This window comes from Fusarium fujikuroi, chromosome FFUJ_chr01 (genome assembly GCF_900079805.1).
Source record: "Fusarium fujikuroi IMI 58289 draft genome, chromosome FFUJ_chr01".
NCBI classification, from domain to species: domain Eukaryota; kingdom Fungi; phylum Ascomycota; class Sordariomycetes; order Hypocreales; family Nectriaceae; genus Fusarium; species Fusarium fujikuroi.
Genome location: NC_036622.1, coordinates 2,711,858 through 2,738,161, shown reverse-complemented (window position 1 = coordinate 2,738,161; position 26,304 = coordinate 2,711,858). Strand labels below are relative to the sequence as shown.

General features: G+C 47.0%; 9 protein-coding genes; 4 read left to right on the top strand and 5 right to left on the bottom strand.

Moving 5' to 3' along the window:
* Nucleotides 1–641: 641 nt before the first annotated feature.
* FFUJ_01260 (probable sulfate permease SutB) lies at nucleotides 642–3,156 on the bottom strand (the record flags this gene model as incomplete). XM_023580706.1 has 2 exons in its annotated part: nucleotides 642–2,131; nucleotides 2,184–3,156. 2 exons carry the CDS (start codon nucleotides 3,154–3,156, stop codon nucleotides 642–644), a joined length of 2,463 nt encoding a protein of 820 aa, XP_023424291.1.
* Nucleotides 3,157–5,317: 2,161 nt separating this feature from the next.
* FFUJ_01261 (related to cell cycle arrest protein BUB2) lies at nucleotides 5,318–6,872 on the top strand (the record flags this gene model as incomplete). XM_023580695.1 has 3 exons in its annotated part: nucleotides 5,318–5,839; nucleotides 5,896–6,698; nucleotides 6,749–6,872. 3 exons carry the CDS (start codon nucleotides 5,318–5,320, stop codon nucleotides 6,870–6,872), a joined length of 1,449 nt encoding a protein of 482 aa, XP_023424290.1.
* Nucleotides 6,873–8,204: 1,332 nt separating this feature from the next.
* FFUJ_01262 (uncharacterized protein) lies at nucleotides 8,205–9,337 on the bottom strand (the record flags this gene model as incomplete). XM_023580684.1 has 5 exons in its annotated part: nucleotides 8,205–8,777; nucleotides 8,831–8,985; nucleotides 9,036–9,149; nucleotides 9,208–9,260; nucleotides 9,312–9,337. 5 exons carry the CDS (start codon nucleotides 9,335–9,337, stop codon nucleotides 8,205–8,207), a joined length of 921 nt encoding a protein of 306 aa, XP_023424289.1.
* A 2,232-nt stretch (nucleotides 9,338–11,569) lies between these two features.
* Nucleotides 11,570–12,812, bottom strand: FFUJ_01263 (uncharacterized protein; the record flags this gene model as incomplete). XM_023580673.1 has 4 exons in its annotated part: nucleotides 11,570–12,103; nucleotides 12,161–12,496; nucleotides 12,550–12,615; nucleotides 12,693–12,812. The coding sequence occupies 4 exons, from the start codon at nucleotides 12,810–12,812 to the stop codon at nucleotides 11,570–11,572; spliced, it is 1,056 nt and encodes a 351-aa protein (XP_023424288.1).
* A 1,918-nt stretch (nucleotides 12,813–14,730) lies between these two features.
* Nucleotides 14,731–16,114, bottom strand: FFUJ_01264 (uncharacterized protein; the record flags this gene model as incomplete). XM_023580661.1 has 4 exons in its annotated part: nucleotides 14,731–15,359; nucleotides 15,415–15,493; nucleotides 15,547–15,673; nucleotides 15,726–16,114. The coding sequence occupies 4 exons, from the start codon at nucleotides 16,112–16,114 to the stop codon at nucleotides 14,731–14,733; spliced, it is 1,224 nt and encodes a 407-aa protein (XP_023424287.1).
* A 1,016-nt stretch (nucleotides 16,115–17,130) lies between these two features.
* Nucleotides 17,131–18,124, top strand: FFUJ_01265 (uncharacterized protein; the record flags this gene model as incomplete). XM_023580650.1 has 2 exons in its annotated part: nucleotides 17,131–17,307; nucleotides 17,405–18,124. The coding sequence occupies 2 exons, from the start codon at nucleotides 17,131–17,133 to the stop codon at nucleotides 18,122–18,124; spliced, it is 897 nt and encodes a 298-aa protein (XP_023425607.1).
* A 917-nt stretch (nucleotides 18,125–19,041) lies between these two features.
* On the top strand, nucleotides 19,042–20,317 carry FFUJ_01266 (related to YjeF domain protein; the record flags this gene model as incomplete). XM_023580639.1 has 4 exons in its annotated part: nucleotides 19,042–19,117; nucleotides 19,171–19,268; nucleotides 19,333–20,055; nucleotides 20,189–20,317. The coding sequence occupies 4 exons, from the start codon at nucleotides 19,042–19,044 to the stop codon at nucleotides 20,315–20,317; spliced, it is 1,026 nt and encodes a 341-aa protein (XP_023424286.1).
* Nucleotides 20,318–21,279: 962 nt separating this feature from the next.
* Nucleotides 21,280–22,773, bottom strand: FFUJ_01267 (probable IZH3 Implicated in Zinc Homeostasis, membran protein; the record flags this gene model as incomplete). The annotated part of the gene is made up of 1 exon (XM_023580628.1): nucleotides 21,280–22,773. One exon carries the CDS (start codon nucleotides 22,771–22,773, stop codon nucleotides 21,280–21,282), a length of 1,494 nt encoding a protein of 497 aa, XP_023424285.1.
* Nucleotides 22,774–24,838: 2,065 nt separating this feature from the next.
* Nucleotides 24,839–25,605, top strand: FFUJ_01268 (related to conserved coiled/coiled coil protein; the record flags this gene model as incomplete). XM_023580617.1 has 3 exons in its annotated part: nucleotides 24,839–25,188; nucleotides 25,258–25,519; nucleotides 25,564–25,605. 3 exons carry the CDS (start codon nucleotides 24,839–24,841, stop codon nucleotides 25,603–25,605), a joined length of 654 nt encoding a protein of 217 aa, XP_023424284.1.
* Nucleotides 25,606–26,304: the final 699 nt, after the last annotated feature.

The window sequence follows — 26,304 nt, the reverse complement described above, 5'->3', positions numbered from 1 at the left end:
CGCTCCTGACCACTAACATGGATTCAATACAATAGTGGCTAGCAGATGCAGATCATTTACAGGTATAATCTGAAGTGAAAAGAATACTCACATAACGTAGGACATTTAAAAGCCCAATTTGTCGGCTCTCTAGTCAGGATTTATATTTGACACCTGATGTAACAGGTATTTGGAAACCTCAATGGTAGTACATGATGACGGCCCAATCCCTTAAGCAAAAGATCGTCGATCGTTAGGCAATAAGCATGTCGTCACTGGCCTGGCTATAGTGGTTTGTGGCAAGAAATTGCTGAAAGCCTCCGCGGCGTTTGAATTCTGCATAACGAAGATTACGTTGGACAACTCACTGTATACACGACTTCTTTGACTAGGTATGGGAATAACTAAACTAGAGACATTAACGATTAGTTGAGACGCTGTGACCATGCCAGAAGAGGCGATTCCAACCCGGATGCAATACTATCAGCATGATGGGGTTTGTTAAAAGAAAATAGTAAAACGACAGAATATCTCATAATCTCATGATCTCGTTACTAATTACTGTTCTAGGTAAACATAGTGGTAATAATCGATGGCTAAATGCTTCCCCTTCGTGTTATGCGCCGAAACGTCAGCAAGTCTATCCGTACTCCATCCAGCTGTTAATCGTGTGCCGTTTCTCTTGATATCGTCCTCTCTTCCACATTAGTTATTGCGTTCTGCAACGCGCTTGTCAAGTCTACATGAAATAGTGGTTTGTCCAGGCCATGAACAACAGCACCTCTCCGCTTCTGCTTCTCGAGGTCTCCTGATGACACTGAGCCATAGGATTTTACCGAGGAAAATCCTCCAATCAAGGGCTCTTCGCCTGTATTATCCATATGTTTTGGTGTCATTTCGTCGGGGTCCGTCTCCTGAGCGATTGCTGCAGCAGAGTCCTTGCCTCCGATTTCCGCTACGCTGAAAATGGATTTCCATCTTCGAGGTGCTGTGCCTTCGTTGGGTTTGTATGGGACTCCGAACCCTGCTGACACCAATGCTCTCTTGGACCATCGGTTATTTATGCAAGCAAAATGCCAATCTACACCGTCAGGAGAGGCATATGAATCGAGCTGATTACGGATATCGATCAGTCGTTGAATCGAGGTGATGTCAACGTTGTTGACAGAACTGAAATCCAAGATGATGGCTTTTAATGTCGGAAGTGCAGAGTCTGGATCTGAATTAACAGGACGTTTTGCAGATTTCCTCGGCCCTGGGTTATTCCACGGCCTGTCGCCTGGTCGTTCAAAAGCTTCGGGACTGCTGCGTTGCGTGTTGGACTGAATGAAGTCGGTCAGATAGTCCAGAGAGGAGTTGGCATTGGGGTAATTGAAGCCTTCAGAAAAGCGGTAGATAAAAATTCCGGGGTATGGATGATCAACTTCAACTTCGGGGTTCGAGCCATCACCATGACCAAGGGGGATAAAAACATTTCTTGCAGAGACATCGGAATCCTCGATTGTGCCGTACTCCCCAACAACCTTTCGGTGATCATCACCAATAACATGGTCGCCAATGACCGAGCGAACCTTGACTTTGCCAAGAAACCTGCCTTTGGCCTTCAGGATACGGTAGATAAACACAGCTCCTGAAAGGAGAACGGTAGCATATAGCCCATCTTCTATTTGAGCGAAGACACTGACGATAACACCGGTAAAGAAGATGAACACCTCGATCGGTGAAACTCTCCAGAACTGATAAATGGTGTTGGGGGGTGTGACGAGATCTCCCACGGCGTGAATGATGACGGCCGCAAGAGCGGCACTTGGTATATAAAAGAAGACAGCGGTCAACAGGTACGTTGCAAGTAAAACCACCAGTCCAGTGATTATCCCAGCAGCGGGGGTTCGCACGCCAGCTTTCGACTGAATTGCAGTACGACTGAATGAGCCTGTAGCTGGATATGCCCCAAGGAATGGACCAACAAGGTTAGCCATCCCAATGGCAACCATTTCTTGAGATGGATCAATGGTGTAGTTGTTGACACGCCCAAACGACTTGGAAATCGCCATATGCTCAACAAGCAAGACGATAACGGTAGCTGGTAGATATGGAATAAAGTCCGAAATGAGCTCCGTCGTTAGTCTTGGGACCCCAATATTCTGGAACCCTTTTCCGTTGTTAGTTTTTTGACTCAAGTAGATGGATTGGGTTGAGTATACCTTTTGGAATTACCCCTAGAACCTTGAATAAGGGATCGTCTTTTCTATGCATATTGAGGACCCAGCTCATTACTGTATACACTAAAATAACAAAAACCGTACGCATTGTGTTTGTGAAGAACAATAGTCTTTTAAGCTTTGGATATCGTTCTGCCGCAGCGGTGAAACCTTGACGGATAAGGTATAGAATCGATAGGGCTGAGACTCCGACGACGGCATCGTAACCTGCTTCTCCGAGATGTTCGATCGTATTTGCAAAGACTTTGTATGGGGGGTCTCGGTTCGAAAATCCTGAAAGACCGAGAAGTGCTGGTAGTTGGCCGATGCAAATTGTGATGGCGGAGCCCGTCATAAAAGCTGAGAGAGAGGTGACGGAAATGAGGTCGACTATCCATCCGCACCTCAGTAGTCCGATGACGAGGACAATGAAGCCCGCGATAACTGACAACGCTGACGCAACAACATGGGCCTGGACGTTTTGTTCCGAATCTTGGACATCCTGAACAACATTCCCAACGACGGTCGAAAGGACTGCAACGGGACCAATAGATATATCCTTGGAGGTACCGAATATCCAGTAGATCAACGCCCCTATAAAGGACGAGTAGAGGCCGAACTGGGGTTCCAGGTTTGCGAGAATAGCATAGGCCATGCCTTGTGGAACGACTACAGCACCTATGGTGATACCAGCGACCAAATCACCCGCAAACCACTGCATGTTGTAGTGGCTGATCCAAGAAGCGAATGGGAATAATGAAGCTGCATATGCAACAACCTCCTCCTTCGACGGGACTTGCTCTTTAATCCATTCCGACGATGTGGGTTCAGTTTCGTAGAACGAATTGTGCCTTTGCTCTGAAGCGATGGATGAACTGCTTGGTATCTCAGCTTGTAGGCCTTGTTTTTGGTCTTCGAGTTTGATGCCCAGAATGTTAGCCACCCCCCTGCCCAACGGATTTGTGTGGCCTAGCATCATGTGTATCGGTTGATGTCAAGAATCTGTTTCCCTTGAAGAGAAGATCCAGACTACGGCAGCCAAGGATGACCTCGCCCTTTAGCTTCTTTTCAATATAAAGCGGTCGCTAGCTCAGGCAGAACCATCGCTCGTATGTGTCTGTCAGCTCTGATCCTAATAATGTGAAACCTGCTCTGAAGTGAAGCAGTCAGTGATCACCGGACCAGCTGCAGGTAACCAAATTCATTTAGAGGCGTGGAGGTCTGAGTTGTCTAAGAAGGCGTATGGTAGACAGTAGCTGGCTTAGGACTATTCTTCTTGCAAATAGGATAATAGCAAATACGTTGATCTTTGATCTTGTGGTCTGGGGTCTCAGTTTAGGCCGATGACGAATATCGTGGGGTGTAAGGCGACATAATCGTTGGAGGTTGCAACGTGGGATAATGAGTTCTCAAAATTGGGAGACAGTAAAACAGGAATCTAGCGTTGTAGCTGGGATAACTGTTTAACCTGACTACTTCAAAAGGTAAAGTAAGAAGGCTGTAAGTCGAAGAAGACCAGTGCTGTGGTGTGGCAAGGGCTTCAATCTTGTATTTAAAGAGTGGTAAAACTCATGATGAGCCCGGTGAAACTAGTGATCCACGGGCCATCGGTAATCGGCATTGTGTGGAGAGGAGACATGGAGGGGCAGAATGTGTTGTCATGGCTTCTGTTCAGCGGATTCTCCATCTTTTTCTGAATAAATGGCAAATGTCGTGTGGCGCTTGGTCAGCTTGTGAGCATTCAGCATGATATAAAAATGGGTGTTTCTTCGATGTCGCAATCGCCACTTTCCCTTTCACGGTAATAGCGTAGCAAGATCAGGAAACTAAGTGTGTCAAACCCCACGTCTGAGATCCTGTAGTCCCAAGTCAGAAAACCGAGATTGTGACACAACTAGCGATATTCCGAGATTTGCGACAATAAGTTAGTGTCAGCAAATATTCTAGATGATCGTCGAACATACGGCAATGACGGTTTCTCTTTGATATGATACCTAATGTAAGTCGGTAAGATAGAGCAAGAAGACCAACTTCAGACCTAAACCTGAGTAGGATGCTGATATTCATTAATTAAAAGTTCTACCAAATATATCCTAAACTTACCTAAATTTACCTAGATGTTCTTCTTACTTTAGAAGAGAGCCCCAACCTACTTCCACAACTAGGTACCGTCCTACCTACATCTCCAATACTATAGACTTTTGAGACATCTTCTTAATCGGCAAGCACTACATAATAACCAAGGCATAACTAATGCAGTAAAAGGAAAAAGAACTTAAGGTCGTGCTATTATCAAAGCAGGTAACAGTCCGAGAAACCTGAAGTTATCCAACTTTGAGAGTTTTTACTCAGAATTACCCACCCACTTACCTAGTTTATATAAATCATCTAAATAATGTCTTTCTTCAATTTCCGGAGTTTGCTACAATCTTGGAAAACATAAAATCATACAGAGTTGACGCCTAGATGACTAGTTATATTTTAAAATTTTGCTGTATGCTAGAGGTAAGGTAAGGTACCTAGTATCTGTAACTAGGTACTTAGGTAAGTACCTAAACCTGCCAACCCAATACTTACTTGCATAAACATCCGTCTCTAGGTGTTTGATAAGTCGGCGAATCGGTCCATCTAGCTCCGATCCGGCTTCAAAATACCACACCTGAAACCCAACCTCTTGATAAATGATGTGCATTCCTAATGTCATGGGCTGGCAAACACCAGGACATCTCAAGTAAGAGGCCAAACAGCCTTACGAGTTATCGAATGTTAAATTATATCGCCTGAGAGTTTAGAGGATCTGCTATAAGAACAACTGATGATAGTGGTCAGCCTGAGCAAGATAGGTAGATATCACAATAGGTCTTAGTGTACGGAGTAGAGGTTAATTGAAGAACGCGAAACCAACACGATTCATCATTGTCCCTGCATCCACATCACGCCCCTTTCACACTTCAACTCAGCCTCCAGCCTCCCCGCTAATCTAATACAGCGCTCCGAACGACTAAAACCCGTTCGCAGCGTCATCAGCCCTAATTAATACCCCCATCAACTCGGCTATCTGGCTCTTTCTCGCATGTATTGTCGTTTAACAACCCCTTTGATCGTGGCTTGACAAACTCTCCTCAAGCATCGCAACCATGGAGCCGCCTTCCAACTCCAATTCTACCTTCAAATCGGCCATCCCCTCACTCCCCGCCCCGGTTACAACACAACTCCAGGCCCCGCCATCGCCGCGGACTCATCGCGCCCTTCGACGCCTTCAATCTGCGCACACTCTTGGAGCCCGCGCTCGCGAGCAAGGCACGCCCTCACTCATCTCCCAGCAACGCCACCGCGATACCCAGCGCAATGCTTCACCTACAAGACCGTCACAAGCGCCTCCTGCTGCTTCAGGCACACCCAGCCTCTCCCAGAATATCAATCGCTCACCTCAGCGCGGGCGCGCTAATAGCGATGCCACCCCGCCACTCATTCACCAGATGAATGTTGTCACAGCCAGCAAGCGTGCTGGGAGTAAGAAACCCGTATTCTCGCATGGCCATCTACCTCTTCATCAAATTATCCGCGAAGGCCCAACAGATGGTGATTTCTTGGGCGCTTTGGAGAGCGCACGGTGGAAGGTTATCGATGAAGGTGTCAAGAGTGCTGAGGATGGCATGGTAAGAGGACTGTTCAAGTACTTCCAGCATGGTGCACTAACAGCGGTCTTGGGTAGTCAACATTGAGAATATACGTCTGGCTCGTCCTCCTGGACGCTCCTATCCTGTCGACCGATGACTACCTCGCCCTTATCCACCGAGGAGCCTCGCCGGCTTACTCCAAGATCCGCAACGACACCTTCCGCACACTTACGACCGACCCTCTCTTCCGCCGCCGTGTCAGTGAAGCAAGTCTGATTCGTTTACTTAACGCCATTGCGTGGAAGTTGCACGACGCGCGTGAGGAACAACGCCAAAGCCGCCCTAGTAGTAGTCGAGCTTCACTCCCCGGCGGTAGTAGCGTCTCCGGTCGTTCTCAGTCAGGCACAAGCACGTCATCACCAACTGCTCGCAGTCGCGCGCGGGCCTTGACACTCACGACCGAGGGCTCTGAATCCGGCGCAGGCGCTGCGACTCTAGAACCCGGCACCTATGTTCAGGGTATGAACGTTCTGGCAGCACCATTTCTTTACGCAGCTCGGAGTGAAGCAGAAGCATTCGTTGCGTTCCACTCCTTGTTGACTCGAGAATGCCCGGGCTATATTCGCGGTGCCATGGACGGCGTACATCGCGGCCTTGCACTGGTTGATAAGGTCCTTGCTATTGTTGATCCCAAGCTCAGCATGTACCTTACTGCGAAGGGCCTTTCGGCTGAGATCTACGCTTTCCCTTCAGTTCTGACGCTTTGTGCGTGTACACCACCGCTTCCCGAGGTTCTACGACTGTGGGACTTCTTGTTCGCCTATGGTCCTCATCTCAATATCGTCTGCATTGTCGCGCAGCTTACAATTATGCGGACTCAAATTCTTCAGTCGCCCAGGTAAGGATTATGCGAAAGCCTGACTCAAATAATTGCTGATTTCCAAATAGCCCAAATAAGGTCTTAAGATCCTTCCCCCAGCTTAACGCTGATCTCGTCAAATCCGTCACAATTGGCATTATCAAGAAGATACCCGACGATGTCTATGCAGAGATCGTTTCTCACGCTCTTTAAATATGGCACAACCTTAGTGTTTCTGGATTGACTTACAAGCGCCGTGGCCACTCCTAGCGATGCAAGGGCACAACATAATTGAGCAGGGGTCTAGTCGCGAAATTAACTTAAACTGACGTGCATACTACCACGCGGATGGAAGGTTTCTTTCGAACCACTCGTCCGTTACCCAGCAGCCTATGAAGATGTTCCAGGGTCTTGCAACAAACACACTAATTCAGGCGATATTGCCAAACCCAAAACTGGTTTATGTTTTATGCTTTTTTATGATTATTGAAACGTGTTATGATGGAACGATGGATGGTATTATAATGATGCTCGAGATGGGCTTGAGCAGGCTTCAACGGGTATTAGAGGGTTCCGACAGACGAATGCTCTAGGATGAATGAATGAACATACGATTGGTTATCTATTATTTAATAATATTGCTTAGGGCGATACAGACTCTATAATATAAGCATCATCTACCGCATAACCAAGTCCAGTGGTAGATTTAGTACCAAAAATCCTGTCCCACGGGTCATCGAAGACCTTTTCTCTAAGTATAAGCAATGCTGCGACCTTGTTAAACGCCTTCCGTTGACACAGCATAATGGCCACTCTCTGTTGGCCGGGGCCTGTGCTGGCTAGGGGAGGAAAGAAAACTCAGCCCCTTGATCCTAAATGACGAGAAGACTTAGGTAAATTTACCTAAATCTAGGATATTCTTTGCTGAGTTTATTTTGATACCCTATATTAAGGTCCAGTGTTTTCTTGCTCCCCGAGGGCTGGACCAGACGCGATTGACAAAAGTCGGATAATGTGGGTGAAGCCTGCACGCCTTGAGGAGGCATACAGACGAGAGAAATCGACCTCGAAAGAAGACTGGCCCAATGACCAACCACAGAAAATTATATATGAGCATCAGCATGGCCCGTATCACCGCAAATGAACTACATGACACACTCATTTACGAAGCTAAGAAATATTACAATGGTTCTCCGATGATTTCCAAATAGTTAGCAACTAGCAGCACGAGCGGGAGAAGGCAAGCTTTGTCGTTAGGCACAGACAGCCAGTGAACGGCAACGTATGAGGAAACCAGCTGTATATAATACAAACAGCAAAAACCCATTAAATATAGCTACCGTTCCCCAGCTTAGCCAGACTCCGAGGCTACCTGTGTCATGCATGTCTCCCGAAACAAAAACAATTGAGGCCGTTTGGTAAGCGAACATACCGACCTGTGTAATGCCGCAATGCCCAATTTCCCAACGCCCACTAGACTCTTCTTTCCTCCTGGCCGGTGCTTCAGCAATCAAATGGCATCAGTGGTCCTCCGCATGAACTTGTTTATGATGGCAGCGACTCGTTGTCCCTGGAAGGATAATCACGCCAGGAACGCGATGGCGCTATCATTTTCATCGCGCCTGCTTGAATCTTATTTTTCACCAACTCGCTTGACATGTGAACATTTGATGTCTCTGCAGGCTCGGAAATCAGTCTAGCAGAGCTGATTGGTGTATCATGTTCGTTCGTTGGATAATCGAGATGAAAGCTTTCAATCGTGTTATCGAGTGACTTCAGAATGAGACCGTCGTATGACACTCTGGCTGACGCAAGGTACAGTGTTGTATCTGCGCTTAGTGGCAATACTTTGTTGACCGTGGGGAATGGACTGCCCATCATTCCTTCGGTTATCTCATACGCGTCTAGGATGGCTGATTGTAACGAACTGTCGTCTTCGAATGTCATCCTGGACGCCATCTCACAAAACTGGAAGATCAACGGGCGACATAAGGCATCGGGAAAGACTTTGGTTAGGTGCCAGAGTGCCCCCATACATAGGCCCTTGTTGAATTGGATGATGGCATCCGCAGTCAAGATCCTCTCGGCGAAAGAGTTTATTGCATGTGGCCATAACTTCTACTGACAGTTAGATCAAGGGACACCAAGAAACTTCGCAGAAAAGAACTCACTTTGTAGGCCTCGAGTAGTCTGCGGCCATCTTGCTGTTCCATTTCGCCTTGGCCCAAGCTGGCGGATACACTCCCAGTAGCCCTCTTCTTTCTCATCCAGAAGGGCACATGGCTTCGAAGAGCCTCTTGCAATTTGTGAAGCCGTGAGGAGTCCCCTCAAGATCAGGCGAGCCCGTCTCGTCGTATAATACAAATGCCGACGTACATAAAGACAGTAACGAAGACGCTGGATTGATTGACTCGATCTCTGTGGCGGTCTCATCGTGCTTAAGGGACTCCCACTCGGCAGGAGTGATAGTGGCTGGATCGAACATGGCGACTTTGCATTTGATTAGTATGACTTATGCAGATAGTCTGGAATAACAGAGTATGCTCACACTCAAAGTTGGCGTTGGTAGGGGAGTGCTGTGGATTGTAAAGCGAGGCTGGCCTTTTGAAAGTCAGTCGAGTCATGAAAGAGAAGCCGTGTGTCAATACTTACGTATAGTATAGCCACAGGTGATACATTTGGTGTCCAGTTTGTCAAGAGAAATTCTCTGTCGAGTTTCAGTTAAACAAAAAAATTTGGGAGGGGAGAAGAAGATTGAATACCAGGCAGCTGCCTACTAGAGACAAGTCTCTTAGCCTGGAGATGGAGAGGTGAAAGAAAGAAGAAATGGGAAGTGAGGGAGGATCCTCTTTAAACATCTTACCCGACGCCAGGGTCAGGTTAAATCACTTTCCAGGGCGGCAGTGACAGTGAATCACTGTCAAGAGGAGACAACCGGAAATCGTTCATAGTTTCTCTCTTCATCACATATCTCATCTTAGACTCTGATATTTCTTTCCTCTTACATTTATGAGCTGGTAACTTCTTTCTCACAAAGTCAAACGTCTTTCTTTTCAAACTTCCAGATTCTGGATCAGAGCTATCCCACGATTGCGAGAGCTATTACCATGTCAAACCTTCCTATCACTCGCCCCAGAGCTCTGGAAATACCACTCGAGCTCTACGAAGAGCTAAATTTGTGGTGCAATAACCCAGAAATTCATCACAGTGCTACACTTCCATTCTTGAAATAGAGAGAGTTACCTTTAACGCAAAAGTTCGAAGAAACTCACCTCAGATATACGCAAGAGAGATTAGACAGAGTCCTTCGAGCTTTCAACTGTTACCAGAATGCAGCGATAAATATTGCTCAAGTGAACATAAAAGTTGGTTTCATTGGTCGCCAGGTCTTCCTAACTACTTCTAACGACGTTGGTTCAGGTTTGCATCCTTCATTGCGAAGTTTCTGGCCACAGAAAATGATTCGAAGGCGAGCGGGATTTATCTTCCTTAAGAGATCGTGTTTGCAATAGCCTCCCAAATCGACTGGCAGCATTCTCTGGAAGTTGGCTAGAGTTCGAGCTTCTTCGCTTGACTTTATGAATCTCGACGAAGATCAAATCGGGGAATTTAACAGATGAATATCGGGCTACTTATTATGCCTAAGGAACAAGAGACGGCTCCTAAGACCTCTATCTGAAACAGGGAAAAAAAGATTCAAACAGGTTTAACACAGCTTACAGATAGGCAGTAAGTCTAAAGACCTACTAAATTACTCTAAGTTTGCCTTCGTCCTTTTGCATTTTGGATTATGGTGTCAAATTATCGCGCCTATACGGCCTATGTGCTTCATCATTCGTAGACTTAGCAGTTCAAGTCTTCTCGCAGTCTTTTATATCGATGTTGTCCTGGGGGATCGTTTCGGTCTTGGCCAGAATGTTCTTTTACCATACATCAGAAATGGTATTGACTTTGGCATTCTCCAGGAGCCAAGGTGCAATTTGTTTCGAAATCGTTCGATGTTGTGCAGTTCTCTTTAAGCTTCTGCTAAGTCACTATCCTCTCGCTCACTCTATGCTCTCTTGTTTCTTCGGCCCCCTTCCTCGTTTCACCTCGAACAAGAACTTCTCTAGGTGCCATATATTTGAAAGCCCCCTGAACTTGAATAATGCCTTTTTGTATCTGCCGAATCCTGAGGAGGCTCTCCATGAGGTTCGAACAGCTTGCTTGTCATTGAGGTGACGCTCTCTACTTTGGCTTGGGAGTCACAATACCTTAGTTGAGAAGATGATACAGGTCTTTGAAAACAACGGACGAGATAGGTGCATTGCGCTCATCCCCCGGCACTTGGGAAGCCCTTAGGTGCACAAGCGCATCTGAATTCTCGATAGTGTTGACTGTGTGCTGCAAGATGGTGTTCTTGATTTTCTGTACCTGTATTTCTCTGACAATGACGGCTAATTACGAAATGTCAAGCTTAATGACTTCTCCAAGCATCAGGGCAGCGGCAAGAAACCTTAGGTAAGTTTAGTATAACTTAGAAATCACAAGTCTAAAGACCCACCTTGTTATCCTAAACTTGCCTAAATCTTTGCATAATTTAGGATATAGATTGCATTATTTGTACTCTTCCAAATAGAAGTAACAGCGTAGCATCAATACAAGAGTTAAAAAAACTTCCTTAAAGCTAGTGAGGATGGGAGGCAAATGTGAATCTACCGTTCTATTGGAAGCAAGATGAAAAGGATCTCAATTCGGCTGGCTAACAGTAAAGAGGAAATCTGCTATACCGCTCCTCGACTGCAAGTTCTAACTACCTAAGCTCTAAGACAGTTGCTCCATCGTCCCAATACGATTCTTGACCACCCAAATCTCAACTCGAGGCCGAATATAATTGCCCAAAAGAGCTTTTGCCTCTGTGTCCTTCTGATTTATTTCTGGTACTTCTCCGGCGTTTCCTTCTTGATCACCGGCTGCCTGCCTTTGTGCTCTTTCCGTCTTGGATCAGTTTGGCCGTAGGTACGGTCCTTGAATGAGGATGAAAGATTGGAGGGCGTCCTGGGCGTGTAGGACCTGAGTGCACCACCAACGGTAAAACTTCGTGTTGGTGTGGGAATTGGGGATGCTTGAACGGAGGCCTTGCGTTTAAGCGATGCTTGTCGCCCATCGAGAGGACTGCTCGACCCAGAATTGGTAGTCCCGTATAGACCACATGGGATACTCAGAGGCTCAGCAGTAGGTGTTTCCGTCTTGATGTGGCTGGTTCGAGTGGTAGATGGCTTAGACCCATTGCTAGAGACATCCTCAACGGATTCAAGAGCCTCACCACTTGTCGTGGCGACTGGACTCACACCAGCTGGTGATTGATGGAGGGAGGAAGATTTCAAGCTCTTGATCTCTTCCATGGAGGACGTCAACAAAGAATTGAGCTTTTCTATCTCTTCCAGATGTGTCTTATTGAGGCCCTCTTGTTTACCAGTGTGTTTCTTGAGCTAATCCACCTTCGCTTCCAAATCAGCTACCGTAGATCGAAGTTGTTCCATCTCCTTGGCTTGCCCCTTTGACTGTTCTTTAAGGCGGTGGTAGTCACCCTCAAGTCTTTTCAGGCCGTTTTGTTTCTTGTCGTCTTCTTTCTCGAGATGTTTGACTTTAGACTGCAACTCATCAACTTTCTCGCGTTGCTCTCTAATCTCCTTTTGCTGATTCTCAGATTCTGTCCTCAAATTCGAGAGGGCATCGTCGTTCTTGGAGAAGATATCGTCGTCCTTGATGGAGGAACCACCTTCAAAGACATCACCTTCAGAGACATCACCTTGATTGTCTCCCTGCGTGGGGCCATCGCACTTCCCTCCTGGTTCCTAAAGATCCACCTGGTCAGCGAATATCCTATACCTGAAAGAACCACTCTTACCTTGAAAGGTGTTTCAGATGAGACGTGCCGTTCATCGGGCCTTTTCTGTCTAGCTTTGAGTTCCTCCTGGTAACCAAGTTAGTAAAAGGGTGTTCCATATCATTGGACTGCTATCCAATCTGAACTTTTGTAATAATACTGACCTCCAACTTTTGACGGCGACTCTTTTCTTCGCGGAGTCCCCCTTCACCCATCATCCGGACTTGTTCCCACGTCTGGATGCCCAAGCTTTTCAAGATCGATGGCTTATATACATAGGGCATTGTCGATAGATGAGATGCTGTAAGGCGAGTAGAGGATCTAAAGGCTACGAGCCGCGTCGGGTGTATTGTCGATGGCAGAGCTGAAATATTCTGTATCCTCTGGGTACAGGCTGTTCAAGCCGGGTTCTGTCGTTCACCGATGGCTCGAATACCTCGAGTTGACACAAGCACCTGACAAACAATGAACGTTTGAAAAGAAAGAAAGGCCTCACTTTACACAAGTAATGAAGTAAAATATCGTTTATCTCTGAGGAAGCCACAAGTCACGTGGTGTGAATCATTGTCGCTGCCTGGATCCCGTTTCATTCATTATAAATAGGATGCATTGTGATCCTGACTCTCTCCTTTATTTCATTCTTCTCCTTCAACCCCACTCCTCCAGCTTTCACACAGACCACTCTCCTGACTCTATTGTCTCTCAGTTGCTAATTGTTCTCGGTGGTATCCTCTAACAATACCACTAAGGTGTTTCTCCTTTTTCGACTCTTCTTCCCCGACAACATCTTGCATTTCACACATATCAAGTTGGGCGACTCAAACAGTAAACACGCAACTTAGTTACACGTTACCGACTTCAACGTGCCTTGTTTTTGACATTGATCAGGGATGACGAGACACAAGACTGGGCATTGAGTGACTCGGGGCTGACCTACAACATGGCAAAGCCAGGACGGGCCAAGCTCAAGATCATACGAGTGAAACCACCCAACAGCCACATCCTAAGCTCAAAAGCCGGAGTAAACTTCGCGGATGTGTACACAGGGTTGAACAAAGCCGACTTCACTGAACAAGAGAATGATTGGGATTGAAACAACGCGCACGTAAGAGTCACTGAGATTTTCTATGATATGGTTGCTGAGTCATAGTATCAGCACGGAATTTGTCCTAGTCGTTGGCGAATGCTTAGCTGCGAATGACGATAAACTCCTCTCAAAGAATATATGGAAAACCATCCTCGTTCAATGAATGTTTCGATCTTTTGACAGCACGAGACATGCACATCTAGACACGATGGAATCTGGTTTCATTTTGTAACTCCTTGGAGACAATGCTCAAGGAAGGGGATTCTTTACTCTCCAAATCGACAGGGTGGCCTTTGCAGCTTGAAATCACCTGCTTAAGTCAAAATACATGGGAATCACAAAAAGTGTTACTGGTATTCTGATTTCTCCTTTGGCGACCCAGACATTGCCAGAGAAAGACAGTCAACGAACATAAAGCAAAACGATATCTGACCATGGGATGATATCCAGTATGATCGCAGATGGCCAAGGCAGAGGGAGGCAAGAAAACCTAGGGCCTTTATCCTAAGTGATGAAAAGACTTGGGCGTTTCAGCCTAAGCTCAGGGGAGTCTTGACTATGTTTATTTTAGCACCCTCTTCTAAAACTTTACATTTTCTTGCTCCCCGAGGCGAGGATCGAGGCCCATTCAACATAAGGATCGCGAAAGCGGTCGACGATGCAGGTTTGCTGTCAGTGCACTCGCTCTCCTCTATCTAACGTCAGTAAAGATGAAACGCACGCACAGCTGTAAGTTCTATCTAAATAGTCTTGCTGGTCATGGGATGTTGGTGTTATTGGCTGGCTGGATAGGTCACAGCAGCGGCAAAGTACTTTCGAATCTCGTTGCGCAGCTGAATCTTTGAGCTGATAGCCTGGGTCAACCTGGAACGGAATACAACCCAGGGCCGACCTAATACAGTTTCTTACTCTACCCGAAAACTCGTTGCCAACACCAGCCTTTATTTATTTTTTTAAAAAAGCTTTCTGAATACAAATAGCTAATATCCGCCACTGGTCATCAATGGCTCTAACTCTTTTGTCTACAATATAGTTCGTCGTAGCCAGAAGTCCAAGAAAAATAAATACCATGTTGCCTCCTTCTCAAGTCCTCAAGTAAGCAAATAAGTCGAAAGTCACAGCAAGCCTCGCCTCTCGCGCTGAGTGAAAGAAAAATCACTTCTCTGGCCCTTCGATTCTTGGTCAGAACCATCGTCTTCTGTTTGTGTCCCCACTGACTTCGAAGGTTCTGGTGGCTCCTTTCCTGCTTTCGTTTCTTCGAATAGCTCCAGCAATGCCAACTCATCTGGCAACGGACTGTTGAATAGATGGGCGCTTCGGCACAGCTGCTTATACTCAGCAAGATCATGCATACTGGTTTCCAGAATCTTTTGCCATGGCGTTCTCAGGTCGCTGGCAAAAAGAGGGTGCCGTACCACCCAGAAGAGCACAGCATCAAGGATGCTTGCCATAGCTAGTCTCATGGGCACCATCAGCTTCTGAGGCTGTCCCCGAACGATGATATCCAATGCCCTCTGATAGTGCCATGAGAATTGGACCCACTGGGAGCAGTCCAGCTTTTGAGAGATATGGTCTCTGCGTATTAGAGCTCCAAGTTCACTGGAAGTATTCTCGATCACGCGAAGAAGATGGCATGTCATTTTCGCCATACGCAAGTAGACAGCAGTGGTATACGCCAAGACGCAACAAGGAATATGCGCAGCATTCCAGGGCTTTTGGGTATCGATATCGCAAATCTCAACTTCTGTTTCACGTATCAGTTCCTGTACGCCTCGATTTAGATAGACCCCGACACGTACTATCGGTATAGATGAAACGTAAACAATGAGCGACAGTTTCAGGAGCGAAGCCCACAGTCACCACAACTGGTGTCCCATCCTGGAGTTCTGAGTTCGAATAATCCCAAGCTGAACGGAAGAGAGGATACTTACCACATTGGGTGGTGGCAGGTTATCGCGGAACCAGCCTGACTGAGGTACCACAATGTTGCGATGGACTCGAAAGCTTAAGTTCCCCGACCGTACCACCACATCAGCACCGAATGGGCAATTCCATAGACTAAGGCGGTCAGTTGATGGTACTAGGTGGACACAGAGAAGGATCAGCTCACTTTGAAGTTGCTCGTGGTGCCGCAGCCTCAAAAATATGGCGAGATGAGGAAGACGTGATGGAGGAAGGGGACGTTGATCCAGGTCCAAACGCACCCGATACTGTATCATCTATGGATATCTTTTTGCCTGGAGAAAGCGAGGAGGCCCTCGACATACTGGCAGTAGGTGTTTTGACCGGCGACCATGGTGCTTGAGGCTTGGGCAGGGGCGGAAACATTCGCGATGTAGGATTGACCCGAGGCTTTTTGGCTGGAGCCCATGGGTTACTTTTAGGAGGTGAGGCTGGTCGAAGGGAGGGTGCTGCATCTGTCTCTGACTTGCGCGACGGATAAAGAATCGGGACTGATGTTTTGTTCCTTCGCCGCCCATCTATGGAGACATGCTCCATGACGACTAGTAAGTAATTAAAAGAAAGAGAAATCCAGAATGTATGGAACAGGATGCTTCGTGAGCGTTGACAGAGGGCTTTCTAGCTGAAAGCAACTGAGTGCATGGAAGAGCGCACCAACTGCGAAAGATACACTCCAAGGATGCACAATAACACCTTTGTGTGAGGCCCGAGTCGCACGGAACTCAGAACAGGATTGAAGCAGGGCGCTGGAATATGAATCATAAACAGTTTTCGCCTGGCTGCGAGGACCGCCAACAGCTGCCAGCCGTCTGTCGCTCAAGCACCCGTCTTATTGTGATTCGCCCTCGAACGGATACCTACTGCACTGACGTACTGTTTGCGCAAGATAAAACACGGCCCAAGTTTTATGTTTAGGGAACTCTTAAACGCTTGGTTGTTATAAATTTGACACTTGATGATCTGAAGTCCCAAATGGCCAATATAAGAAGGAAACCGAACGGACACTGCTCTTCTTTACATAAATCTACCCACCCCTGATATGTGACAAGTTCTCTGACCATTTTTTGAGAAAGAACTTAATTTATATAACTAAATATTGATAACTTGCGGAGGAATAAACAGCGCTATAAAAGAAGCATACTGTCTTATTTCAGGCAACAACTTTGCCCATGTATGGATAGGCCGCTCAAGAGATCGTAGCTTTCTAAAGCTGACGTACGCCGTTAAGGTGCTTAGTAATTTAAGGTATCTAGATCTATCTCAGTTCACGCTGCGAAAACTCTCATGTGAAGGCGCACTGTTTTCATAAACAGAGGTGCATGTTACCTGGTGGTTTCTGCCAGTTACCGAGCAGTTGCACACCTGTTCTTGCCAACCTTGCCAACCATCCAAACGCAAAGCTATTCTCACACACAAACCTTTTCATTTTCTACTTCTCGGTACTTTGAAAGATTGTGTTACTCCTTGAACTTTGACATACCCCATTGTCTCTCTCTACTTGAACCTCAATGTATACCCTCGGGTGCCAATGCACCATTTCCACCTGGCACATGATGCCTAGTCAACAGCCCTTGATTGACTCTGCCCCCCCCCCCCCTCCGCTTCAAGGACGGAATACTATTCCATCTTTGTTGCCAGCTCTGTCGCTGAGTTCCAAGATCTACAAAGCGGTGATATCGCCGTTCCAGAAGCTCCAGTTGCTCTTCCCAAGAGTGTCTGGAACATTGGACGTGAACTTCGCAACACAAGATGGCTTGTCTCATTCTAGCTTTCACATCATTCTATGCTGAATTTGTTTCGTAGGACATCAGCTGCTACATCTGAAAGCTGAAATTGGTGGACCAAGCAAAGATTTTACTGCGACAAACTGCGACAAACTGCGCTACTACAACATTCCATAAGTTCAACAAACTTCCTGTTGAGCTGCAAACAACGATATGGAGATTGCCTTTCCGAAAGCCAAGGATCTTTAGATTGGGGCCTATTCCTGAACATAACGAAGCAGGATGCATACGAATCATATTTCCTCACAAACCTCCAGCTTCTGCGCAAGCGTGTCGCGAATCTCAGGCTCTTTTCAAAGGGGAAGCCAGACAGTTATTCGGACTGAACATCGGCATTTACAAAAGCCTTTGGTTTCTACCATCCACGGACATTGTCTATTGGGACAAGGAGATGGTATGCAGGTATTTACTGCCTGGTACGGATGAAATTGACGACGTTTGGAACGTTGCGATGAAATGGCCCGATATAGAAGAGTCCGACGTCAAACTAGATCCGCTGCTCGAAGATGTTCGAGAGATGTTTCCAGACTGTAAGAGACTCATGTTCGTTATGAGACACCAGCCTCTGCTCGATACTGATATCAGTTTTATCCAAGTCAAAGACGATGACAAGATGCACATTCGTTGGCATGGAGACTGGAGCTCATGGGGTGACATCAGGCGAGATATTCATGAGTATTGGCCAAAGTATGATCACGAGGATCATACTGTGGTACCAATGGTGGAGGCTGTTAAGGTGATGCGTGTTCGTGATGGAACTTAACCCCTTTGAACCTTTGCAGGAGTATTTGCAGGAGTATGAAAATGTTATTAGAAGCCGTCACTGGCAGAGAGAAATACGGTACCGAACCACTTGTCTGTCGATGTGAAATAATAGAAAACTTTTTAGTGTTTGCATGAGAGAAAACTGAAGTACCTCTTATTCATTCCATCCTGGGGGCTTACCAATACCACAGAAGCATATATTCTTCAGCTAGGGTTAATACGAAGCAATGAGATCTCTATCCTAAGATATCCTAAGATAGCCTGGATTTACCTCAGTCTATTTGTTTTTCTGTTGAGGCTCACTTTGTTCGTCTGGCTCGGAAAATGAACTATCTGCGAGTGAGCTAGGAATCGCGGATTCAAATAATGGTGCTTCTCTAAAAATCCCAATTCCTTCTTCATCAATGTCTTTGACAGAGGACTTCGGATTTTGGCCTTCTCCTAGTTAACCCCGGGATAAACAAGGCTGTCGAATGAAGCCAACTGGATACCTAACTTATATATTGCAGACAGAATAATCCACCTCTCTCACAAACTTAGAACCCGTCAATGATTTGGTCTTTGCCTGGGTTTATTTTTATTGAACAAAGCACCTGGAGCTTAATGCTCACAAAAGTGACATCATAACTTGTAACACCAAGCCGGCAATACCTCATCGATTCCGATCGATTGGACTCTGTTCAAATAAAATCTAGCCGATTGTCTTGCGATTCTTTCTTAAAAGCTGCGTCATTTCACATATTTTTGGCCTTCCATCACCTACCTACTGGACTCTATGCGTACAAGTGATCTGATCTAATTAACACCCCGCTACTCACACAGATACATCTCAATTCCTGCAACGTCTCAGCCTCAACTTTCATTCTCTCATCACATAAGTCTCTTGCGATGTCGTCTCAAGAATCCGTCCCAAAAATGTCTTCTGCTACAAAAGAGGTCCTTTCCAAGGTGCGGCGTATGATTCCGCCAATGCTAGAGAAGTTCCACAAGGGTTTGTTGCCAAAAGCACTGATTCTGGATGATTGAAGACTGACGCAAGAACAGGCCAGTTGGGTAGAGTCGCCGTCATCGGTGGCAGTGAAAATTATACAGGCGCACCCTACTTCTCAGCCATGGCGAGCGCAAGGCTGGGCTCTGATCTGGTGATCTATACTCTCGTACTTTTCTCAATGATATGTTCCGGCTAACCATGGCTCTCGCATATAGTCGCATGTCATTTGCACACCAGCAGCCGCAACTGTCATCAAGTCATACTCGCCAAACCTCATGGTTCATCCGCTGATGCGACAGAGCGAAAACGCCAAAAAAGAACATGAGCCTGCGGCTTGGAATGCTTCCAAGGACCCCGAGTCCAATGCTGACCACATTGCAGCTCAGATCAAAGACCTACTGCCTCGCCTCCATGTCCTCGTCATCGGGCCTGGTCTGGGTCGTGATCCTCTGATGCACGCTACTGTCGCCCGCGTTATCCGCGCCGCTCGCGAGCAAGAGCTCCCCATTGTATTGGATGCTGATGCTCTGGCGATAGTGCACACACAGCCCGAGCTGGTGAGCGGTTACGACGGCGCTGTGCTGACACCCAACGTTGTCGAGTTTGGCAAATTGTGCGACGCACTGAAAGTCAAGGTCGACGACGATGCGCCTGAGACCGCTCGCGTTGAGGCTCTGGCTAAAACTCTTAAGGGCGTGACAGTGGTTCAGAAGGGTGCCAAAGATTACATCTCCAACGGCGAAACGACACTGACTGTAGACCTTGAAGGTGGTAAGAAGAGGAGTGGAGGGCAGGGAGATACTCTGACTGGCTCAATTGCCACATTTCTGGGATGGAGGAGAGCCTACCTGGACCGTCTGTGGGATGTCGGCAAGGACCCCATCGGCGAGCACGAGTTGGTTGGTCTGGCAGCCTTCGGTGGCTCTGCTATCACAAGAGTATGTCTTTTACCCCTTTTCTGACTCAAAGGCACAGAGGTTACCTCTGGCTGCTATTCTCTCTTAACCTGCCCGCCAAGAGGCGAACCCCGGAGTTCTATGGCCCCAAAGAATCATACTAACTGTCTCCTAGGAATGTTCGCGTCTAGCCTTTTCTAAGAAGGGACGCAGTCTACAGGCAAGCGACTTGACTGACGAAGTTCATATCTCATTTCTCAACATCTTTGGTGAAGACGATGAGGTAGATGAATCCAAGCTGTAATTACAATTACGACTCTTTTATATAGATGACCCAGCTATAAATACATGACGTAAGCTACGTGATAGTCTTGTAAGTGTATATTATTGTCTGTGAGTTAATGTTGGATATTTGACATGGCATGCTCTTGCAAGTAACAGTGCCAACCTGGCGCCAGGCTTACGCCCAAAGGAAGGCGTCACAGAACAAGGATATATTGGCAGAAGAATGTTCATTTCTCGTCTGAGAGCCATTTGAGTCGCCTGGAGGAATCAGCTACACTGCGCTGACTTGGGTCTGAGCTTGATCCCAAAAGACAAATAGACATGGGTAACTTTAGGATATCTTAGGATAGAGATCTCAGGGTTCTGACGGAGACGAATGCTATAGGATGAACGAACGAACGAATGAATGAATATACCATTGGTTATCTGTTATCTATTTACACGTGCCTCGTATCATATTGTGAACTTACTGCATCGTCCACGCATGTCTCTTGGGTCATGTTCAATCCGTTCATCAATCAAACTCAGCGCCGGCTTACATGCGTGTGCTTTTCATGACGACATTCAAGCTTCTAGCTTCATCAAGAAGATCTGAGTGTATAGCTTTTGTCTATTATCACTCAAGTATGCCTGCTAGTTTGTGACGTTTTCGTGTCATGGACAAACAACACGTCTTAACAGGGTTAATAAGTTGTTTCAATCCAAGTCTCCGGCGCAATTCCTCGTATAGGTAGTGGCATTGGACTCACATTGCACCTAAGGCACGCATAGGTACTCCATTAAAGTCTTGCCACAGGGGTCGCGCTCAGATCAACTCTGATAGATCACGCAACTAACCATAGCAGGATCCAAACGGCGCGGGCCAAGTAGAGTAAGACTTGACAGAATCAGCCAAATACTTGACACGCTTCCAGGGGGCAGATAGACTTGTTAGCCCGCTTGGATTGGTCACTGAAGGCACATCCGACCACCCCTGATGATCTAATATGAAGGGCAGCCAGCTTCTGCTCGGTGGAAGGCGTTGGCAAAGAAGGTCTGCATGGCCGAGTAGTGGAAGAGGATGCCTCCGAGAACTGCGGCATGCCAGAGGTTATGGCTTCCACCAACATAGTCAAAGCAGCCAGGAAACCACCTTTCGGGGATCTTGCTGGCGTAAACAACGGCGCCCGTAAAGTACACGAGCATCGACTTGGAAATTGGCGAGTAGAAATTGTACACAAAGTCGAGCCCGTGAGTCCACCCAAGCTGAACCATAGGCATAAACCCAGTCAAGGCAAGGCCAACAAAAAAAGCGACTCGCGCCCATGCCATATCAGCACCATTAAAGCGAGGATGCCACGGAAGAATGACGCCACCGATTCCAAGGAAAGCTGTTAAACCCATATAGATATATCGGCTTACAGGGTCGCAGTAGAAGGCTGTATATTCAGTCGTCATGATTGAGGCAGCAATCAACAGAGAAATGCCTGTATAGTCCACGCAGGCAAATATTGAAATGGCATCGACATCTGCAACAGCATTCATAGTGTGCCAAACCGTTGAGCAAACCAAAGTGAGGCAAGCCATAACAAAAAAAACGCCCGCGACGAATACATCGGACTTCGTACTGAGTGTAAAGTTGGCAGTATTTGGGTAGAAATATAACGCGATCGCGAGGACCAAAATGAGACCCAGTGCATGGGACCAGATGTTGACTAGCTCATTGGAAAGATTAAAGGCTGAGCGTACGCATTCGAGTTTGGATTCAGTGAAACGGTAACCCTTGTGGATGTGAGGGTTGTTTCGCCAAGGTGAGGGGAGGTCATCGTAGGAGAGGAGGCGCCCTTCCTTGGCCAGAACGATAGCTTGTTGTATGTGCTCCTCCAGCGAAAGGGCGGCCTGAATGGCACGCTCGATTCCTTCGTTGGCAACCCGGCGCCCCTCATCCATGAAAGCCTCGGCGGCGTTGGCGGCGTTTGCAAAGCCTTGCTCACGCAATTTGTAGGCTCTAGCTTCAAAATCAGAGAGCATGTTTTCGAGCAAATCAACTCCAACGTGAGCCTTCTCATTCAGCGACTCGGCGGCCTCTAAGGTCTCCTTGTATCTCGCCTCCAGAGTATCAACCATAATGTGTAAACGGCGTCGTCCTGCACCAAGAACTTCCTCTGAAGCATGGGAACATCTCGAACGAACAGCCTGGAGTGTAGAGAAGGTACGAGAGATGCTGGAGTCCTTACTCAAGTCGACATAGTTCTCAATAAAGTCGAGCCGACGCTCGAGTTCAGAGAGGAAAAGGTCGACTTTGAGAAGAAGACCCTCTTCGCCATCCATGATATGGCCAACAATGGATCGTCTCCTGGGAATGAAGAAGGAGTGTCGTCGTCTTCGGGGTTCAACGTCAGGCCGGATGTCGGATCCGGATGTACTTGCTATATTATCCCCGTCCCGAGCCTTATAGGCACAGGCCGTTGTGGTGGCGGTGGTAACGTCTGACATGATGGCAGCTGTGACTTGAGACGAATATTGTGGTGACTATGCCTCGACAATTGGGCTAAACTGAACCGGCAAGCGCTGTGACGCTGCAACTGAGGTGACGACTAGTTAAATTCTCTGCATCTGGCGATGCTGTGTGCGTTCGAACTTCTGTTGCGACTTGGCTAACGTGAGGCTTTGTCGGGGCCACGAGCAAAAAATGAAGAGCGCAATTGGTTATTACTAAATGATTAGGAGTTTCGGAACAAGTTGGGCGCAGCAAAGAGAAGCACCCTTGCGGACCCTGCGGGTATTTTACACGCGGGGACAACGATTGCCGAGTCTGGTTGGCGGAAATAGTCCTGTCCTGTTCCTATTCTTGCTGAGTTGGATAAGGATCTGCGTGTAAGGAAGCAGCCAAGGCTTGGAAATGGGGAAATGATATGATGTTGAGAATATGAAGGCTTAGAAAGGAAAGTATGGTTCGTGGGGATATGAAAGTACAAGCAGAGAAGGGTCAGAGGGCGAAGGAATGAACAGAGCGAGAGCGCATGATGAATGGGAGGTTGAGAAATTGGGCAGTCAGATCAAAGAAAAAGGGACTGGTAGCTGAAATGACGATACCGGGGGCGGTCTTGGCGTCCTTGTTGGGTTACTAACGAACGCCACTTGAAAAACGGCCTAATCGTTTAAACAAGCAAAGACATAACATACCGATAGAATCGGGAGACAAGCCCGGTCCCTTTCCATGACCAGCAAAGAGAGTATGTATCCACGACTCTGGATGGTATTTAGAGGGACATCCGGATTCCTTGATGAGCGCATATGACCTTCCCCTCGGTACAGCCCCTGACTCTCACGAGATAGAAAGCTCGGTAACTCAGCTCGCCACGGCCCGCTTATGGACTTTGATTGCGCAAGAAAGATGCATTCTCGAACCAATAGGGTGCCAACCTTGAAAACGCCTCCGATGCACCCTCCGACCACTTGGATTGAGATTTCGCTCTCGTTTGGTCTGTGTTCCTGAACAACAGGGCACTTAGAGATTGATGCTGAAAGTTGTAAGGATAGGGGCTAACAAGTCATTAAATATTTCGAGCATCAAGGCAACTTGACACGAGTTTCCTTTTACCATGCAGTAGTCGTTGATCTTGGTTCCGCGGCCTCTCATATCCATCCACATCAGAGCTGTCTGGTGATCCCATAGCCATCAGAAGCCACAACAGCCATTTGTTTGGCGGTAACATAGCACTGTCAATGGTCTGCTTATTAGGTTTAGAATCAATGATAACTATTATTCTCAACCTCGCCGAGATGTGGAAATGTTGATCAAATGAATGAATGAATGCAAATTGAGACTATGTCTGAGCGAAGCTCGATTGTCGCGCCGTCGAGGAACGGTGCAACTGCTGAAGTCAATGGAAAGTCACTTGGTTTACGGCAGGGGCCTAAAAAGACGGCATTCCGTTGAGCAAGCAGGTGAGAGAGAAAATACTGGGTCATAGTCAATAAGCAGTTGGCACTCAAACGACTCGACAAAGAGAGTCGGTGGATGAGTGAGTATTGACTGAAGATATGACTGAGAGGCTAATTGACAAGATCAATAATCAATAACCAAATACCATAAGCTCAAGGTAATCGACCGGTACGGAGTATACCGTTGATTTTTAGAGGCTGGAGCTAATTAACTACGTCACCAATATGTATTTTGAACCAGGACGCATAAGGTCCCTAGTTAAGAGGCTATGCAGAGGAGGGATTTCTCACTTAGACTGCTTTTAGAAGAATATTCACCCCAAGCGTTTGCTCTGCAGAATAAGCCGTTGTCTTGAAAGCAAGTATAAGGTAGGTAGCCTACATTTTGTGGTACTATTTCTCCGCAAGTTAGACCACGAAACACAGTATGGAGTAGATCATGTTCATCGAAACCCTTTCAGTGAGCCCAGCCCCACCTTTCTGTTAGCCCAGGAACAAACCAAAGCCTGGGGTCGAGTTTGTGACTTCTCGAGTCCATCCAGCTATTCTTCTCCACACCTTGCACTTACTGTACATCTTTCGCATCAAAAAGTACGACCTAGGGATACAGAACATGGCGATCGATAAAATTGTTACGGACCCAAGGCTTTGCGCAGTCTTGCAGATTTCAGACCAGGCACGCGACCAGGCTGGCGCACTCCTCAGTCTGGGCGAACAATCATACAGCGAAGGGCCTCCTTCAGTAGAAGCGCAAGCTGAAATCGCCAAGCAGCAAAAACTCCTTTTCACGACCATAGCGCATCTGAAAGGACTGCACCGAAACGTCTGTTTCTCCGCACGTGAGACCAAGTCCCAGACTGCCGAGTCGCGTCAAGAAGTCGACCGCCTGCATCTCCAGCTTCAGAATCTGTATTACGAACAACGACACCTCCAAGGAGAAATTACAGCATGCGAATCATACGAGTAAGCCCTTGTACATTGACTCCAGTCGCAGCTGGAAGTCGAGTGCAGCATTTCATTAACAAATCATAGCCACAAATACCAACAATTACCTCTTATTCCTGTCGAGGAATTCCTTGCCCAGCATCCCGAACACGAGAATGATGACGAGAATACCTTGATGGTTGCGCGCATAGATCACGAACGGTCTGAGCGTGAAGCTCTGGAGCAACAGCGACAGGAGCTGCTTAAGCGAAAACAGAAGCTGATTGCGGATAACAAAAGAAGGAAGGATGACCTTGCCAATTTGGATAATGATTTGGAAAAGTTCATTGATGCAAGTTTCTTGACGCCGGTTTTCCTAGTCACGATCTGGCTTTTGTACTAACCTTTTCCCAGGCTGCCAAACCGATTCAGAAGCTGTTTGAAAAGGCACCCTAAATAACGACTTTCCTGGAGGACATGCAGAACTATGGTTGTTTTCACCCAGTATACGCTTCTGAGCCAGTCTTGAGCTGACATCACGGAAATGCGTGAGTGTTGGATATCGAGGCTCCTGTTGCAAACTTGATCGAAACCACCTGTAGAATTGCAGGTTGGCGTACGGCGTTTATGGACCCGAATGAGACCACAGGGGAAGGGCTTTGCCACGGAGAGTAACGTTACAAGATTTCCTAAACATAAGATACCCATTGAAAGAGAAATCCGCAGAAATCGGCAAGTGTTCCCAGCGAATCTTGATCTGTGATAGTCCGAGGGTTCTGTTATTTTCGCGAAAGGGCAGTTTGGCAGTTGGCATGCTTTATTCTTTCATTGAAACCCTTAGTCTTCAGTTGTACGTCCAAGCGAAGACTGTTTTCAGTATCCAAGTGCAATATGGCCGCCCCGACCCGTGTTTACTGTAAGCGCGACACTTGCCTCAGAATTGATACCCAACTTAACTAGAAGAGCAGCATTAGCAGCATTAGCAGCATCACGATTGCAGCTGTGATCCTACGCCGATACAGAGTTCATGGTTATTTTCCCGTTCTTCCACAAGTAAACCATGCGTTATGTCTCACCTCAGTTGAGGAGGAGCCCATAGAACTAAAAAAACTCAGGCATCACAGTAAGGTGCCAAATATACCCAATAAGTTCCAA